Source organism: Chelon labrosus (genome assembly GCF_963514085.1).
Source record: "Chelon labrosus genome assembly, chromosome: 7".
NCBI lineage: Eukaryota > Metazoa > Chordata > Actinopteri > Mugiliformes > Mugilidae > Chelon > Chelon labrosus.
The window spans coordinates 14,186,400-14,203,125 of record NC_140343.1 but is presented as its reverse complement, the minus strand read 5'-3'; the positions used below and the strand labels follow the sequence as shown (position 1 = coordinate 14,203,125).

The 16,726-nt window shown below is 42.1% G+C and overlaps 1 protein-coding gene across 4 annotated transcripts in view; it reads right to left on the bottom strand.

Moving 5' to 3' along the window:
* tle2b (TLE family member 2, transcriptional corepressor b) overlaps positions 1 to 16,726 on the bottom strand; it is a 76,460-nt gene that overhangs the window by 37,624 nt on the left and 22,110 nt on the right. For all 4 annotated transcript variants that reach the window (XM_084548671.1, XM_084548672.1, XM_084548669.1 and 1 more), the window contains exon 4: positions 7,535 to 7,579. In XM_084548671.1, coding sequence (XP_084404797.1) covers positions 7,535 to 7,579 — 45 coding nt within the window. The remainder of the gene's footprint in view (positions 1 to 7,534; positions 7,580 to 16,726) is intronic.

Genomic DNA, 16,726 nt, shown 5'->3' with positions numbered 1-16,726 from the left:
AGTGGTTAAAAGCAAACCATTCTCGTAACCATTGATTTTTATCTTCTTAGTAATCTACTGTCTTGTGATGTGCTCTTATTGTGATCTTTTGTCCTATCCTATGTCTTATCATGTTTTTGTGTTACCTGCCTAGGGACTGCGGATGTGAATTAATACGGCATATTTACGTCTACTGCTGTCTGAATAAGATGTTCATTAATGTGCACTGTCCTTATCAATTAAATAAATAAAAAATAAAGTATCTATCTTTATGTTATTAATGTCAATTGTAATGGGGCCTAGAGCCCTTTTGTATTAGTTATTTTGATTTCATGTTGCTTATATATTCTTGAGCAATCTTCCATTAGTTGTCATTGAAAACATGTGTACACTGAAGTAGTGTACTTTTTTTATATTTGTGAACTGGATATTACCTTCTTGTGCACAGCTGTGTTGACTTTTTCTGAGTCTGGCTGAAAAGCAAAAAGTTCCTTTTCTCATCCTGCAGCTGTTTTGTAAATGCGCGTATCCTATCCACAAAGAAGGCTGGCCACTTACAGCAAGAACTATAATGAAAATTCAGCAGTGACCCGGCTTTCAACTGCACAAGCCCCTCCAGATTCCTGCTGTTTAATCCTTAATTAACTACCCTCCCTGCCCGGTAGCCTTGTTGCCTAGCATCGTGTTCATGCTATTAAAATGCATACAAATATACAGTTTCAACCCCAGCAGCCCAACAGTTTCCTAACATGAAGGATTTCTCCAGCAAAACTAAAATTGGTGTCACAGCTCGGTGTTTAACCTCGTGTAAAAAGAAGCACATCGTGTATTTCAATCATCCGGCCACGCAGGCTTGACTTTGCTGCTTCTGCTGCTGCTGCTTGATTCATGTGGTTATTGATTTCTAAATAAATCAGGCAGTCATTTATATATACACACACCTAAAAGCGGTAATCATTGTACACTCATAATCATAATGAATTACCATGGCCAAGTCATCCAGACTGGAGTCAAAGACAGGATTTTCCTGTTAGCAGTGATATGATTGTGGACTGACTGCTGAGGAGGAGAGTAGCTACATGATGCAACAGGAGCTAAAGCTACGTATGTTTAGTGGACTGCTGTTTCATGCCAGGTATAATTCAGGCACTAATGTGTGGTGTTTATTTCTGATAGGAGGTGATATGTTGTATATGCAGTGGCAGTCTAAGGAGGGATCTCCGATTATTTTTTTTGTGATGCATCGTCACATCCCATCCCGGTCGTAGAGAAACACTTTACACAAGCAGTTATTGAAATGCTGCCACGGTAACTTCCCTACTGGCCTCAGGGGACTTCAGAGGGACACTGCTCCAGCAAAGAAATAATGGACATTACTGCTGAGATGGCCTCTGTGAAGATGTACAGTTAATGTGTCAGGATGAACCCCGCACTAGAAAATAGATGAAAGACAGGTTAGCATTTCTATGTCCAAGGTCATTTCAGTCTGTTAGGCTATCAGTAGAATAATGTGCATCACAATGTAACTTTATAGAAACACGGTGACTGCTGCGGTGATACAATGTCACCGTAAAAGATGAAGTCCTTGCAGAGTGCAAGGCATATCTCTGCTCCTGGCAGCGTGGGTCTAAAGTGTTCATCTGTCATTATGAAGTTAAGTGGAAAACGATGTCTACTGTATGCTCTTCAGCATAACAGAACACAAAGCATTGTAGTTTGATATGCCTTCTGCTCCTCCAGCTGCACATCTAACCGTGTGTAACATTTTACAGTTTCCTCAGGAATTAAAGATCCTGCTCACCCACACAGTTTTTTTCCCGACAGTGATGTTACCAAACCTTAAACTTAAAAATGCAGAACTTTTGTCTCCCCCAGTTAGAGTGGGAATAATTATGGTCAATGCATGTGTACAGTATGCCTACAGACTACACTCCCTCAGCCCCGTCTCTTGTGTCGGTGCTCCAAAGAGGATAAGTGGCCAGCCAATTGTAATGCTTCTTTTGAATGCAGCCACTTTTATGAATGAAGTTTCTTTTTATATCTGGAGCATCAGAAACTTTCCATCAGACGCATTCTCTGACCTCCTCTTAGCTGCTGCAGTTTTATTCTGTCTCTATTCCTACGGTGGCTGCCTCTCTTCAGCTTTGGCAAACTAATCATCGCTGAAAGTCGTAAAACAAATCGTTATGGGCGCAGAAATGACACCACAGACGCCAGATATAAAACCCCAGCGTACCTGGAAAACCTGTTTACCTGTCACTGTTTGGCTTAATCTTAAACTTGCTTGAACTTGATGCGGCGTTCGTTTGCATGTAAAAGTCCCACATTCTGGCTTTAATGTACCAGTTACAGTGATAATGGGGAAGAGGAACAATACTATACAGCGAGGGAAATGTCTAATTAGAAAACATAAGTGAGTGGGTGGCATATGGGTGCGTAGGGACTTTAAATCTAGAGACTGCCAACAGGAAACCTTTTATTTTATCCACATTGTATTTGAAAACAGTCGCTAGCGTCTCCTGTTCACGTAGTGCACAACAAGCATCAATGTCTTTGTTGAAGAGAAACAGAGACATTGAAGAATGAATTAAGTTAAGGAAAAATTATAGCCATTGCTGTTCTTATTGAATAAAGATGGCTGTTAACTGGTGCCACATCACGCTGCTGCCAGCAGTGGTGATTCTTTATTTGGGCCGGTTCACGTCTGCCACATTTAGGATAAGATCTAATTATACTTGGATTTATTTGAATTTGATCTGATTATATTCCGGTTGTTTCTGTAATATCCCTGAATTTCGGACAGGACAGATGAAGATCTCGTCTGAAAAAAAAAACATGCGCGATTGCAGTTATGAAATCTTAGCTGTCGTTGCGTGGTAAGCAGTTGTCAGATATGTCTATATTCCATATATTCCCATGATGCGACTGGGCTGCTGCTGCCGCTGCCTGTTGCTGGACACAAGTCCGTCAAAGTTTCAACTCCTCGGGCTGTCGGTGCCAAACCAGCTTCGATCACATTCAGCACACACCTCGCAGCTTGACAGCACATAATCATATCCGTTAACTGACCCACCCCAAATACCGCAGGTCCGTGGTATACGTCTGAATTACAAAGTCACTGAATATGAATGTTATGCATCTGCACATGGCTGGTGATAGAGGCGAAGCTTCCCAGGCCCCAGAAGTGCTATATCAATGAATATAGAACAACCACAGAGAGCGGCATAAAGTCCTTATAGCCTCCTTCCCTCCTCCTGGGGATACAGCTAGTATATATATGATATGATAATGGAAGAGAACCAAGTGAGATAATGTGATGGTGTGTGTGTGAATGTGTGCATGCATGTCACTGTATCCATACAGCTTAGGGAGGGAGGGAGGGAGGGAGGGAGGGAGGGGGAGATGCTATCGTTCTAGTGCCTTCATATTGTTGAGATACAATCATCACAGAAAGAGACGGAGGAAAAGGAAGAGAAGGAGGGAGGGATAGAGAAACAGAGAAGGGGGAACGATAAAGAGCAGGTGTGAAAATTAAAGTAGGGAAGAGAAGAAGAGGAAGCGGAGGGAAAGAGGGAAAGGAATCAAAAGCGACTCAAAGGAAGGGTAGGAAGGCAAGAGATGACTGTTACAGCTCAATTAATGCTGGGACATGAGATGGCCCTGCCACTGATAATGACAGAGTGTGTGCTAGAGAAAGAGACGGAGAGAGAGAGGCAATAGCAGTGATCTTGACAGGATGTTAGGAGGAAGCTGGAGGTGGGGGGAGAGAAGGAGGAGGAGGTGGAGAGGAAATAAGAGCAGATACTGTTAAATCTATTCATGATTCATTATTTCTTGCAGCAGCTCAAAGCTCCCCTCCCTTCCTTGATGTCTCTCTCGCTCTGTCTCTTTCTCTCTGTCTCTCCCCTCGCTGATCTGCCCCCTTCTCTCTTTCCTTTTCCCTTCATTGCTTTTCTTGGCTCTCATTTTCAGCTCTATCTCTTTTTTCCCCCTCATCTGTTCTATGAGGTCTTTATCCGTCTCTTCTAAGACTCCATCCTTCCTGTTTATCCTCTCCTCTTTCATCCGTTCAATTAATCTCTATCTCCTATTTTCCTTCTCCTCCCTCCTCTCACACTTTTCCAACATTAGCACTCCCATTTCTTTTTTCAGTTTCTCTGCCTCCCTTTCTCTGGTAATGTGATCTCTCTTTTTCTTGCACAGAGGCCTCATTTTTAAATGATCTTACTTTTATAACATCCTCTTTTCTGTGTGTTGTCCTTGTCCACTTGTTCCTCTCAAAAAAATCTTATGCTCTTTCTATCATTCTCTCTCCTTGGTAAAATTCTTAATAGTAATTTTTTATTGTGTCACATTTCTGTAAATGTAGCCGTCTTCGTTCTCTTTTACTACCTGCCTCACTGACTGCCCTTCTTTCTTTTCCCCCCGTTGGTTTTCTTTTTTTTTTCTCCACATTGCTCAAACAGTATATACTTCTTCCACCTCTCCCTCATATTTCCCCTGTTGGCTCTTCTTGTAGCCCTGTTCACTGGTTCCTGACAGTTCCTTCTTCGTTTCTTTCTCCCTTTCTTTAGTCTCATTCGTCTCCTTCTGTCATTCTCACCACCTAGCCTTTCTTCCCCTCTCTCCTTCCAGTCTTCCTATTTTCCACACCTTCCCCTCCCTTGGCCTCCCCTCTGTCACCCCCCCACCTTATCCTCCTTCTCCTCCTCCTCCTCCTCCTCCTCCCCCCTCTCTCCATCTCTCAGAGGTGCAGCCAAGCTCCCTCAGTCTATTTCTTCTTTTTGGCGACAAGAGCTGACAGACCAGTTCTGCCTGGCTTTGCTGCCAGGCATCTCTCTCTCCCTCTGTCTCTCTTTATCTCTTTCCTTCCTGCTGAGTAATAGTTTCTCTTCCTGTGAATAAAGTACAACTTTCAACGCATTTTCTCTGTGGCATTAAACGGCCAGGAAAGCATAAGAAAACAGTTGCCTTTAGATAATGTACAGTTTGTAGTAGGTCATTTGATCTTAGATGAAGCTGTAGCAGAATAATTATTCTCTCATTTCTGATTTCTGATGTTTTATAGTGTTTTGTATGATGTCAGTTTAAGATAAAGTCACACTACAGGCCTAACCCTTCCTACATTTAAGAAGAAACTTCTCAGATATTCTTCTCTGTAATGTCAAATTTGCACACGCTACAAGATTTGAAAACGACAGAGAGCACTGAACGCGCCGCCTAAAGTGATCTCTAGGGGAAGCAGATGTAAAGAAAACAGAGAGTGTGGTGCAACAACCCGCTGTAACTTTGTTAAAGAGGGAACAAAGCAGAAGGTAAAACAAGGTGGAGATGAGAAAGCGGAGAAGTGAAGGTGAGATGGTGAGAAGTGTAAATTACTGTCTGTCAGCCGCGGTGTGGTAGCGAACGTTGTCATCAAGGACTACATGTTTACTGTTGATTTGAAACACCGTCAGCTGCTCCTTCTCCTTATTTATTAAATTGATGATTTACCTGATGTTACCGTACAGATTTTAAATCCCAAAGATCAGACATGTTTGATATTAACTGGGGCGGCACATCGGGAGGTTTAAGAGGGAATCTGTAAACCCTCACCGCGCAAAGAAGAAACCAGATTTCTTCTTTTAAAGCTGTGAGGTGTGAATATGGGCAGCCCAGACTTTATTGTGCACCCCATCAAACACAGACTGTGTATTAGTTTTCAGCCAATAACAGAACCTAAGAGACCATAGCTGCAGAAATGACGGGAAACTTTTTTGTTCTATTACAATAATCTGCCTTTGACAGATGCTTCCTCTGGAACAGAAAAAAAAAAACATTACAACGAAAAAAATGATCCGGTGTGGACTTTTAATATAGCTGATGCTGATAAATAAACTCATCTTTCCTTATTCCTCACATCAAGCATGACAACTTCACCCAGAGGTGGAATATGAAGCAAGTATGTGTACTGCACTCAGTATTTGGACAGAAACCAACTGTTTGATGTCTCGGTGCTATAATTACCTCGATAGCTAAGTGACACAATGATTATGAGGTTAAAGTGCAGAAGCTTTCATTTGAAGGCATTTTAGAGATCGCTCCAAACACTGAGATGCTTTCTGAATGTGTATGGCAGCATGCTGAGGGCTCATTGTACTCAGACACTTCCATGACAGTGTCTGAGTCCACCACGGAGAGCAAGTTAGCATGACAGATAGATAGACATACAGAGAGAGGGAGACACAGGCAGTCACCTTAAAGGAAATGCCATTCAGCTGGATAATAATTCTGTCTATGTGCACGGAGGTCCGTCAACACTGCTGAGCAGGTATCACATCTGCTATCTGTCTGTCTGCCTCGGCATTTATCTGACTGTCTGCCTGTTTTTCTTTCTGCAGGCAATTTGACTTGTCTTCCTTTCCTGCAGCATGACCCAGGCAGCAAATTAGCAGCCAGGGACTGACAAGCAGTCACTGGCTGCTGAGAGCGCGCACTGCTGATCAGACACATGTCTTCTTTCCAGAATACCAGATCTCAGCAAGGACAAGTGGAAATGTTTCACAATTTAAACTGACCTTCCTTTGGTGTTTTCTACCTGGTATTTGGTCTTTGCGTCGCCGGAGGAGAACCACACGTTGCAGATAATAGCTAATCCTTGTCGATATCTAGTGTCAGTTAACCACAGCCTGTCAGCGGCGGCTCTGTATAACATACATTTGCCACGGTAATTGTGTCTCCTCTCCGCCACTGCAGCCACAGTTTGTTCTGCTAGCACAAATCCACACAATTCAATATTTGACGGGGATACTTTTGCATTTTGCTAAATGCACTTTGCATTTTATGTAGCCTGTTGTTTCATGCTACTGCGCTTGCATTTGAAGCACACAGAGTCTTGGACAGTGATGCTTGATAAACTTATAAATAATATAAACTCTATAATATCTTAAAACTACTTCACTGTCACTAGAAAATCAAAGAAAGTGAAACACATCATCTGAGTGCTGTTGAGTTGATTTTGTTTACAACAAAATGGCTGCAGTCAGAGAAGCCAGACGCTTTGGATTCCACTTTCACTACAGTAACTTTAAAGGTTATGGGCATTTGTTCAGAAGCGTGTGACACATAATTAGTTGCTCTGATTAGTTGTAGGGCTATTCAGTTGTTTGCAGAGGTATTTCCTTTCTCTGTATTGGTTGACACATACATCCCATAATGAAATCCAAATGGTGTGCATCTCAAATTCTGATAAACTGGCAAAGGCAGTCAGCCTCCTAACATGAAAGTGAAATTTTATAGTTGTTATTGAATCTATGTTTGTGGCCGTGCTGCATTAGACAGCATTACCTGGTTAGATATTTGCCTAGCCATTTATTTACATATATGCAAGTATAATGACAGTACAAACTCACCTACACAAAATGAGTCACTTGTACACACCGTTTGTTTGTGTGTAAAATAACACCTTCACCTTCTCCTGCTTATTAGATTCAATATTTACACAGTCACGCGTGCAGTACACCAGCAACAATTGGACGTGGAGAAATCCAAACACACCGAATACGGGGTTCCTTACCTGTTTGTGCATCTCAATGTTGAGACCGTAGGACATTTCATAGTACTGTGGAGACAAACACAAAAGCCACAGCTTCGTTAGCGTTTTATTCACAGCACGCATTCAGCCTTACACAATATCTCCAATTGAACATCTGTTGCTCGGCACACTCGCATATGTTGCCGTTTGTCACTGTGGTTTTAATGAAAGAAAGAGTAGATAGAGTGGAGAGATGGGAAAGATGGAAAGAGAGCCTAGGTGTGTGAGTGTGTAGGTAATGAGGTATTTATGTCTTGGTGTGAGTTATGTGCGATCGCTGTCTCGGTGTGTGTGTGTGTGTGTGTGTGTAAGGGGGTTTTACAGTGTGACTATATGTGTCTGCGCACCGCTGCCAAATGAGGATGGTTACGCGTGTGCCTGTATGTGTGCTTATGAACACCTATGCCAGGTATCATGATAATGAGACTCTGTGTTCTGCTCTGTGTGCGTGCATAGTGCATGCTTTTTATCAGCTAAACACCCTTTCATGACTGGCAATGACACGAAATGAAGTAAAAACGCACGGTAACACAAGGTGGAAATACACACAAAACACAATGTGTCTGGAACGCTATCACACTGCCCAATCCACATCTGACGTCTCCTGTTGTGGGTATATCTGAGATAGGTGTAAATGCAGCCTGCGCAGGGTTGCTACGCTCTTAGAAACAGACAAAAAAAAAAAGCTGATATGTCAAATAAGAGACCACACAACAGCGTGGCTCGCTTTGAAGTGGGACAGGAGAAGTAAAATGCAAATACCTGCGATGAGATCATATTTCAAATCTCAAACATTATCCTGTAGCCTTTTCTATTGTAAGATGATGCAATAAAATAAAACAAGCAATCAAAAATATGTTTATTTGAGCTTCAGGAAATTGTCATGTGACATTTTATAAACCCAAAGATTAATTAAGAAAATAACCAGCAGACTGATCATGTATAGAGGTATAAATAATGTATCCAGGTCACCTGTTTTCCCCAGCTGTAAAGGGCATCAGTAACACAACCAATCGTTGCCATGTATGTCATGTTCCTAGCCGAATGTGCGTGTGTTTTTTTTGTGTGTACTCCTTTGTACACTTGACACTAGCGCTCCTTTGTACGTTTGACACTAGCACAATAAACATATCCGTGCGTGTGTGTGCGTTTGCTGCTGCCGCCTCTGCACGCGTGCCCTTTCCTAAATATGTGGTCCTCTCTCCTCCGTGTGCGTGTCTGTGTGTAATGTTCTGTAATGGTGTTGGCGGCGAGCGGCGCGCAGACAGCGAGGATCCGTCATGGTGACAAAAGCATCCTCCGCCGCTGGATGAGCAACGCTCTGACTGATGAGAGTGAGCCATGGCTCTCTCTCTCTCTCTCCTCCCCTCTCTCTTGCTCATTTACACTCGATCGCTCCCTTCTCTCCATTTATTCCCCGCCTCATTCAGCCCGTCCCTCTCGCTCCAGTCTCTATCTTTCAGGGGCTGTCAGTACGTCTTTTCTCTCTCCCCTTGCCTCTCTATACTTATTCCCTTCCTTCTTTTTCTAGCTGTCAAATGTTCTTTTGCTCTCCATTTCAGTCTATTTCTCTATTTCCCGTCCCATTTTACTCACTTGCTATCTTTGTCTGTGTGTCTCTATCCGCGTATGTACCTATCTATCTAAATTCAAATTCACTTCATTGTCACGAATATAATTAAATGCAGCACAGCCAGATCGCACTGTACAAGGTTGATGCTAAATCGGGATAATAAAAAAGGAAACATGCGCACACCACAAAACTATATATAATAAACAACATCACATTTAAACTACAGCAGATCAAATGAGGATCAAAACAGAGGAAGCAGACGTCGAAGACGCCCAGTACAGTTTCATTGTGTTGTCATTGGTTTTCCTCTGGCTGTGACATGCTCTCACATATTTTGCTGTTTCAGTGGCAATGCCAGACCCCCACCCCAGGTATATGTTCAATATCTCTGAGTCTCTGAGAGTTTATGGGATTCTGGGTAGAAACAAAAGAACAGAAAAACGATGTATCCATCAGCTATAATCCACATGATACACACTGTTTTCTCCTTCGGTTGTATAAAAATGGTTTTTAACTTTAGGGAAAATACATTACTGTTAGCAGTTAATATTTACTAGTGAGAGTCGATATAACAGAACTGCTATTACGAAAGAAAAACTCAGACTAATGCATCTTTACCATTTACCTACAGGGGCTTTATTGGCTTTGTGATGTATTACTAGTTTACCAGGAGCAGTGGGAGACTTTAGCCCTGGGGACATCATGTGATTTAGAAATTACCCCTCTATATTTACTATCCAGGTTACGATGTCTCTGCTACTTTCCACTTCACTCCACTACATTTTATACATCTACACTTTCTGACAGTATTAGAATCAGCTCCACCTTTATCGATGTGATGACCACATTAATACTTGACTTAATGAGATCCAACACATCTAAATATGCAGCCACGCATGTCATCCAGCTCATCATCCTCAGCTATTTTGTTGGTCTGACAGTCGGTTTTGAGCTTTTTTTTCTGCTGATCGGTTCAGCGGCATCTCGATTTTCCAGACTTAATCCGTCCAAACTTTTATTTATAGCACATCCTTCATAATTCTCTAGTGAAATGAAGCAAAAAATGCTGCAACTCAAACAAAACCAAATCACAGAGATGTCTGTTCGCACTGGATTACTTTTATCACAGGACCTCTGTGCCTCTGTGAAAAGTGATTTGTAATTTGTAATTTTTTACATTACAAATTATGGAAATGGCCGATTCACACGGGATTAAGATCACAGACGACCTCTGCAATTATTACAAATTATAAGAGGCCCCCTGCTAAGACTTGTCCCGTGCAAATAGGAGCTATTAAATCAGCAGTGATCCTTGATTCTGGAGGAGCCCCGGGCAAAAACGTATGTGTGTGCTATCCCTCCAGTCTAAACAAGCAAAATATGTCTTAGGGTATATAGAAGGGGGGTTTAAAGGCCCCAAACTGTTGCTTGTTTGCCTGTCCTGACAAAGAGTGACATTATTATCGTAAAACCATGATCTGAACCTTAACTAAGTCTTTTTTTTTCTGGCTGTGATGAAACCTTACACAAGGCAACGTCTATCTGTATGCCATTCCCCTGTCGTCACCCTCTTGTCCCGTCTCTCCTTTGTCACCTCCATCCTCCTGTTCATTCTCTCGCCCCTTTGCCAACAGCTTTCCTGTATTTTTTGCCAATTATCCTTTGTTTCCCATTTCTCTCTCTTCTCTCTTTTACACCCTCCTGTTTATCTGCTGTCTCTTTCTTTTCTGTCTCTCGCACCCTTTTCTCTCATTCTTCCTTTCCCCTTTTAGTCATTTCTATCAATCATCTCTCTCCTTTATGTTCTGCCTTTTGCCATTTTCTACTTTGCTCCACCGCTTTGTATATTTGCTCTCTCGTCCTTGTCGTGCGCTACATCTATATTCTTTTCTCTCTCTCCCCTGTTGAGCTCACCTCCGCTGTGTATTTAGCTCTCCTTTCTTTCGTTTTCTCTCATGGACAGACTGGCAAAAAAAATACATAAAATAATGTTTTAGTGAGCACAAAAAACGTACACCATCTTGAAATCTCCTTCACGTATAAAAAAATACTTTGCACACATAGGTGCACATCTGAAAACACACACTAAAGCACACGCACCTAAACATACTTGAGTAGCTCTTTGTGTTACCATGTCTGCTTTTCCTTCAGCCCTCTCGACATGAAAGACATGTGACATCTCTCTTTGTTCTCTCCTTTTCTCTCCCTCTCTCTCCGTCCCTCATCAGCCTCTCTCTTCACCTCTCCATCATTACACCTCTCCTCGGCCCTCCCCGTCTTTTTAACTCAGTTCCTGTCTGTCTCTCCCTATTAATTCTCCCTCCTTCGCTGCCATCAGCCTCTCCAGCCCTCTGCCATTACTCTCCGTTTATCTTTTTCCCTCCTTTTCATTCCCTCCTCTCTGTGATCCCCTTTTCGTGTAGTATCTCACTTTTCCCCCACCACTACACTAATAGCTGACTGCTATAACAAGGGCCCGGATATTTTGAATACAACCTTGAAAGTCACTACATAGCTCACTTCAGCAGCTGGCCCCAGCAAGGGCACTACACTCTGAACTACAATGAAGCGGCTGACTGTTAAGTTGTATGCAGAGGTTTTGGCACCTCTAGGCAAATTACATACTGTGTTGACTTCTGGAAGAAGAAGAAGAAAAGAGGAAAAGACTAAATATAACCCCTGCATCAAACAGTCATGAAAAGGTGGAGTTAAAAACTGAAACATTTGAACAACCGTCTACTTGTTAAGTCTCAGATCTTCATTATCTTATTAGGACTTGTAAGGCAGGTTAAGAAATGTTAATAGGGATTTACAGCTGAAGATTCAGAGGTTGCTAACTTCTGACACTTGAAGAACCATGGCCTCCTCTGAACAAAGGACAGAGGATCTGAAAATGAAGCTAATTGACGCATTCAAAGCAGAGAAAGGCCATAAACGGATGTCAAAGAGTATCTAGCTTGCAATATGGTAGTAGAAAAGCCCTGGAAGACCAAGAAAACTTTAGCATCTGATCATCAGCAAAGTCTGATCAGCAGAAAAGCGAACTAAAAAATGACCGGAGCGCACCCTTCCAATGAGAAAGCAACTCAGAAGGAAACTTACCTGCAATCTCTCTACAAATACAATTCTCTGGACAAAAATGAAGACACAAAGGTGTGTTTGGAGAAAAATCTCAATTTGATGACAGCAAGGTCTTGACAGCAGGTAACCATAACAGTAGAAGTACCGTCCGACCCAAAATGTATCAAGCATACTTCAAAATCCATCAACTACTTCAAGAAAAGCTTCTGGAGTCGCTCTTACAGACGGCTGACATGAACGTTATTGAACAACTATGGCTGGTTTTATACGTGCTGCAAAAACAGAACGCCTAAAATGTAAAAATAATGAGCGTGGCTAGTATTTCATTATAGCTTTAGCTTTGAAAAGTGTAGCTCAGATACCTGCTGTGATGTGTGCTACGCTTCTAAGCAGTGAGAAGGGTGGCCAAACGTTTGTACAAGCTACACAATTTCATGTTTGTTTGTTTTTTTGTGTGCGTATTTCGGTCATGGCTTCTCTTCACTTCAAATATAAAAAAGAAAATGTAATGGTCAAACTGTGGTCAAACTTTAAAAACATACAACCAACAAGTTACGAAAAGAAATGTCGTGAAAAAAAATTCTGTGAATGCGCCGTGCGGAGAGTAAAAGCTGAGGAGCCTTGATGCTGCCTGAGCCAGAAACTGTCATTGGACTGAATGGAAAGGTGTTAAGTTCAGGTCTGGCATTTTTATTTTATCTTTTCTGTTTAATTAAAAATATAATTCATGTCAATGCATTTCACTGACATTAAGGAGGATGTTTTTGTAACTCTAAGAAAGAAGTCAAGGTAAGGCTCCAATGAGTCACACACTGAACATTTGTTACACACAAATGTTTCACAAAATATATAAGCGGTGGAATGAAAGTATTTTCCCGCTCTCTGCCTCTTCCCGATTTATATTTCTACTTTACACAGCTTCAGAAAACTCGTAACCTTTAGCATTCAGCATCTACAACTGCAAGAACTAAATAAATGGTTCAGCTGCTGTCATAAGGAGCTATAAGGAGCTTATACAATTAGATATATTGCTCAACATTAAACGACCCAAGAACAAAATCCAAATTGGTTAAATTTAGCCCCACATCTCCCAGTTAAATGGGGTTAGGGTCGATATACAAGTGAAAGCAAAACTCTGTAAGTCATCATCCAAGCAGCATGCGTTATATGCCAATAACAAGAAAGTCCTAAATGGACCCAGAGCCACAAGCCACAAAGGTCAGTGACCTTGTAAGTTACAGTGGTAACTTACTCCATCTACAAATAGGCTCTTTAAACGGGACAAGCAGTTGGTCCAATAATTGGCCCAGGCAGGCTTTCCTTCGAAGCGGTAAAAAAAGAAGCCGAAGCAAGTGAAATGTAGTAACAGTTGTCCTGTGGGTGTAGGCCAGACAGCAGTGAAATGACTATTGTGCTATTTATGCCATCTGTACAACACTCTAGTGACGACACTTGCACTCTATGGGAGTCTGTTGAAACGCACACTGTTAAAACTCTTAAAACATAGTGTTATTCGTCCAATACAGACCACTACTCGTGTTTTGTTTTTTTGTAATATTCAATTCAACCAAAACACGCTCAAATATTCTCCATAGGCCTGAAACTATAACGGGTCAGTATTATATTGTATGGTGCGTGTTCTCCAGTAGTAACAGATGCACTGTACAATCCACTATGACAGGCACTGTGCTGCACTGTGACTTTGCACTATGACTAATAACAGTTCTCTCTGCACAGTAGAAATTGCAGTCGTACAGTATGTGTTTTGTCTGTTGTAGACACATTTTTAATAGGTTCATCCTCCCTTAACTGCCAGCTCCCCCAAACCTCCAATTATACCCCCCGATGCCCGCTCCTCTGCCTCATATAATCGTTCGGCACTCAGCGTACGATCTATGGCCTATGTGGGGTTTGTATATGTGTATATGGAAGAATGAAAGGCACATGCAGTGGATGTGTATGTGTGTGCCGTGTTAAGCCTGGCAGAGGGCTGGTGTTACCCACAGAGTACAGAAAGAGAACAGTGTGTGTGTGTTTGTGTGTGGACAATGTTTTTTTTTATTTTTTTCCTCTGGTATGCTAAGTAATAACACAATAGCGATGTCAAGTAAGATTGATTCCTCACAAGAATGTGAGTGTTCTTCAGCTTCCTAACAATCTTGAGTGTCAAGAGAAGACAGAGTGAGGTAAGTGAGCATATATCTACATACATCAGTGGGAACTGTGATTATGACAAGAATACACTGATATCTTTTTACCTAGTCAATGCTGAGAACGGTAAGGGGAGGAAGTGAAAGCATGGGAACGTGCAACAGTAATTTATTGGATTGTTGTTGCACAGACTGATATCAGCATCAACACGTATCTACAAGGTAGTACACAGTGCTTATAGATTAAAGCAAATCCACGTCCAAATCCTTACAGTATTACGATGTGGACGCTGTTGTCACTGGTGGCTTTAACTTGAACTTGCTACCGTCTGTCCACATACGAACAAATACATACAAACACAAGAATTAAAGCTGAAATCCATTTATTTTTAGCAAAGCTAATAAAATCCAATTAATGTTGGTGGAGGAGGAAATATCACCAACCATCAGGGTAATGTGAATTAATGTAGTGGTTTGTTTACTTTCCGTGGAATGGTCATGATGTTGAACGATATAAAGTAGTCTATTCAGTTTATAATTCAAGGCCAAAAATAATCACTTCCCGGTATTTATGAGATTGCTTTATTTGCTGAACAGATTGGAAGCTACTGCACTTGCGGCATCAGTGTAAATAATATTCTCTTAGAAGTCGACAATGAAGAGGTAACTCTGCTATTTAAGTATTGGATCCATGTCATATCCATTCATTCATTTTCTGTAACCACTTGTCCTCTAGAGGCGGGGTACACCATGGACAGGGCAGGGTCGCAGGGCTAACACAGAGAGACAGACAACCATTCATGCACACGTACGGCCAATTTAGAATCACCAATTAAAAAGCATGTCTTTGGACGGTGGGAGGAAGCCGTGGAGAAACATGCAAACTTGGCCCAGCTTTGAACCCGGACCCTTCTTGCTGTGAGGCATCAGTGCTAACCGCCACACCACTGCGCCGCCCTCCATACGTTATATTAAAACTGCTTTATACTTTGACAGAACTGAATCGACGTTATTAATTTAAGTTTTTGTAATTGTTTGAACTCCACTCCCACTTGTAAAATAATAAAATAATCTACCATGTTTAAATATATTTATTGGAAAGTTAAATACTACTTGCTGCAAAGAACTATGACTTACTGTATATGTGCGACGCCGCTTGCAACTAAAGACTGAAGCTTTGATTGTTTTTCATTTTCTAGTGTTACAAAAATATAAAGAAACGCATTGTGAATGTACACTCACTGCCATTATCGTCTCCACGTTCTTTGCTTTTTGGCTCATTATATCAGCTCAGCAGGCACACTACTTTAGATAAATGGGGTTTTAGTGTAATTCTTGTTTATCTGATCGCACTCTAACATTGCCCTCTTCTGAACATAGTTCGTATATCCAACGTCTATAACCCGCTAATAACATACACACTGTACTGTCAGCGTCCGGGGCAAAACAGACAAAAAGCATTCCTGCCTTTCTCTCAACGAGCCGTTTCTTTCTTCCCTCTTGTGTTTCCCTCCTCCTCTCCACTCGTCCATTCTTCAGAGAGTGTTTGCTCTTTCGTTCCCCCCTCCCTCCTTCCCTCCCTCCACCCCTGCGCCGTTGAGAGAGCGTCAGACCACGGTGCCAGACTCTCTCTCTTTCTATCTCTTCTATGCATTCTGCAAAGAACGCTGGCAGACTTTAAAATGTGCTTTAGGAAGTGGGTCTAATCCAAGGTGATTTATTTAAATGGGACATTTGTGTGTGGGGGCAACTCTACACTCTCTATGCATGTGTGCCCTTACAGCATGTTTGTATTCATACCGTGTGTGTGTGTGTGCAGCTTACGTGTGTGCACTCAGGTGTGTGTTTACTCGAGCATTTATTATTTGTGTGTGTGTTCATCAGCATTGTTCATCAAAGTCTCTCGGGTGAGCTTGTCTCTTTCATCTGCCCGCCCACACACACGCGCTTACACACACACATAACACCACTGTTAAAACATTTATTAGCACGCTGCGCTAACCCGCGTCAGAGGTTAGGTTAGCGGGCTCCGACTTCTCCATTGTGTCCTGTCAGTGGGTGACGACTAAATCAGTCACAGCAGACGTTCAGCCTCGCTACAGCGTCCCTTGCAGCCAGTTTCATCAAAGGGAGAGACGGCAGGACCAACCGGATAGCACCGACCTGGAACTTTATATCTTCATATCTATAAACGTACGTGTACAGTGTGTTCTCTGAGGGAGGCTTAGGCCATCTTTATGAATGCTCCTGTCCGGTTTGTTTTTCCTGCTCCAGACAGTTCAGACAGGTTTAAGACGCTTAAAACAGACTCAATCCTTCCCTACATCTGGCCTTGCTTAAATCCCCTGGCCAACTCCCACTGACGGATGG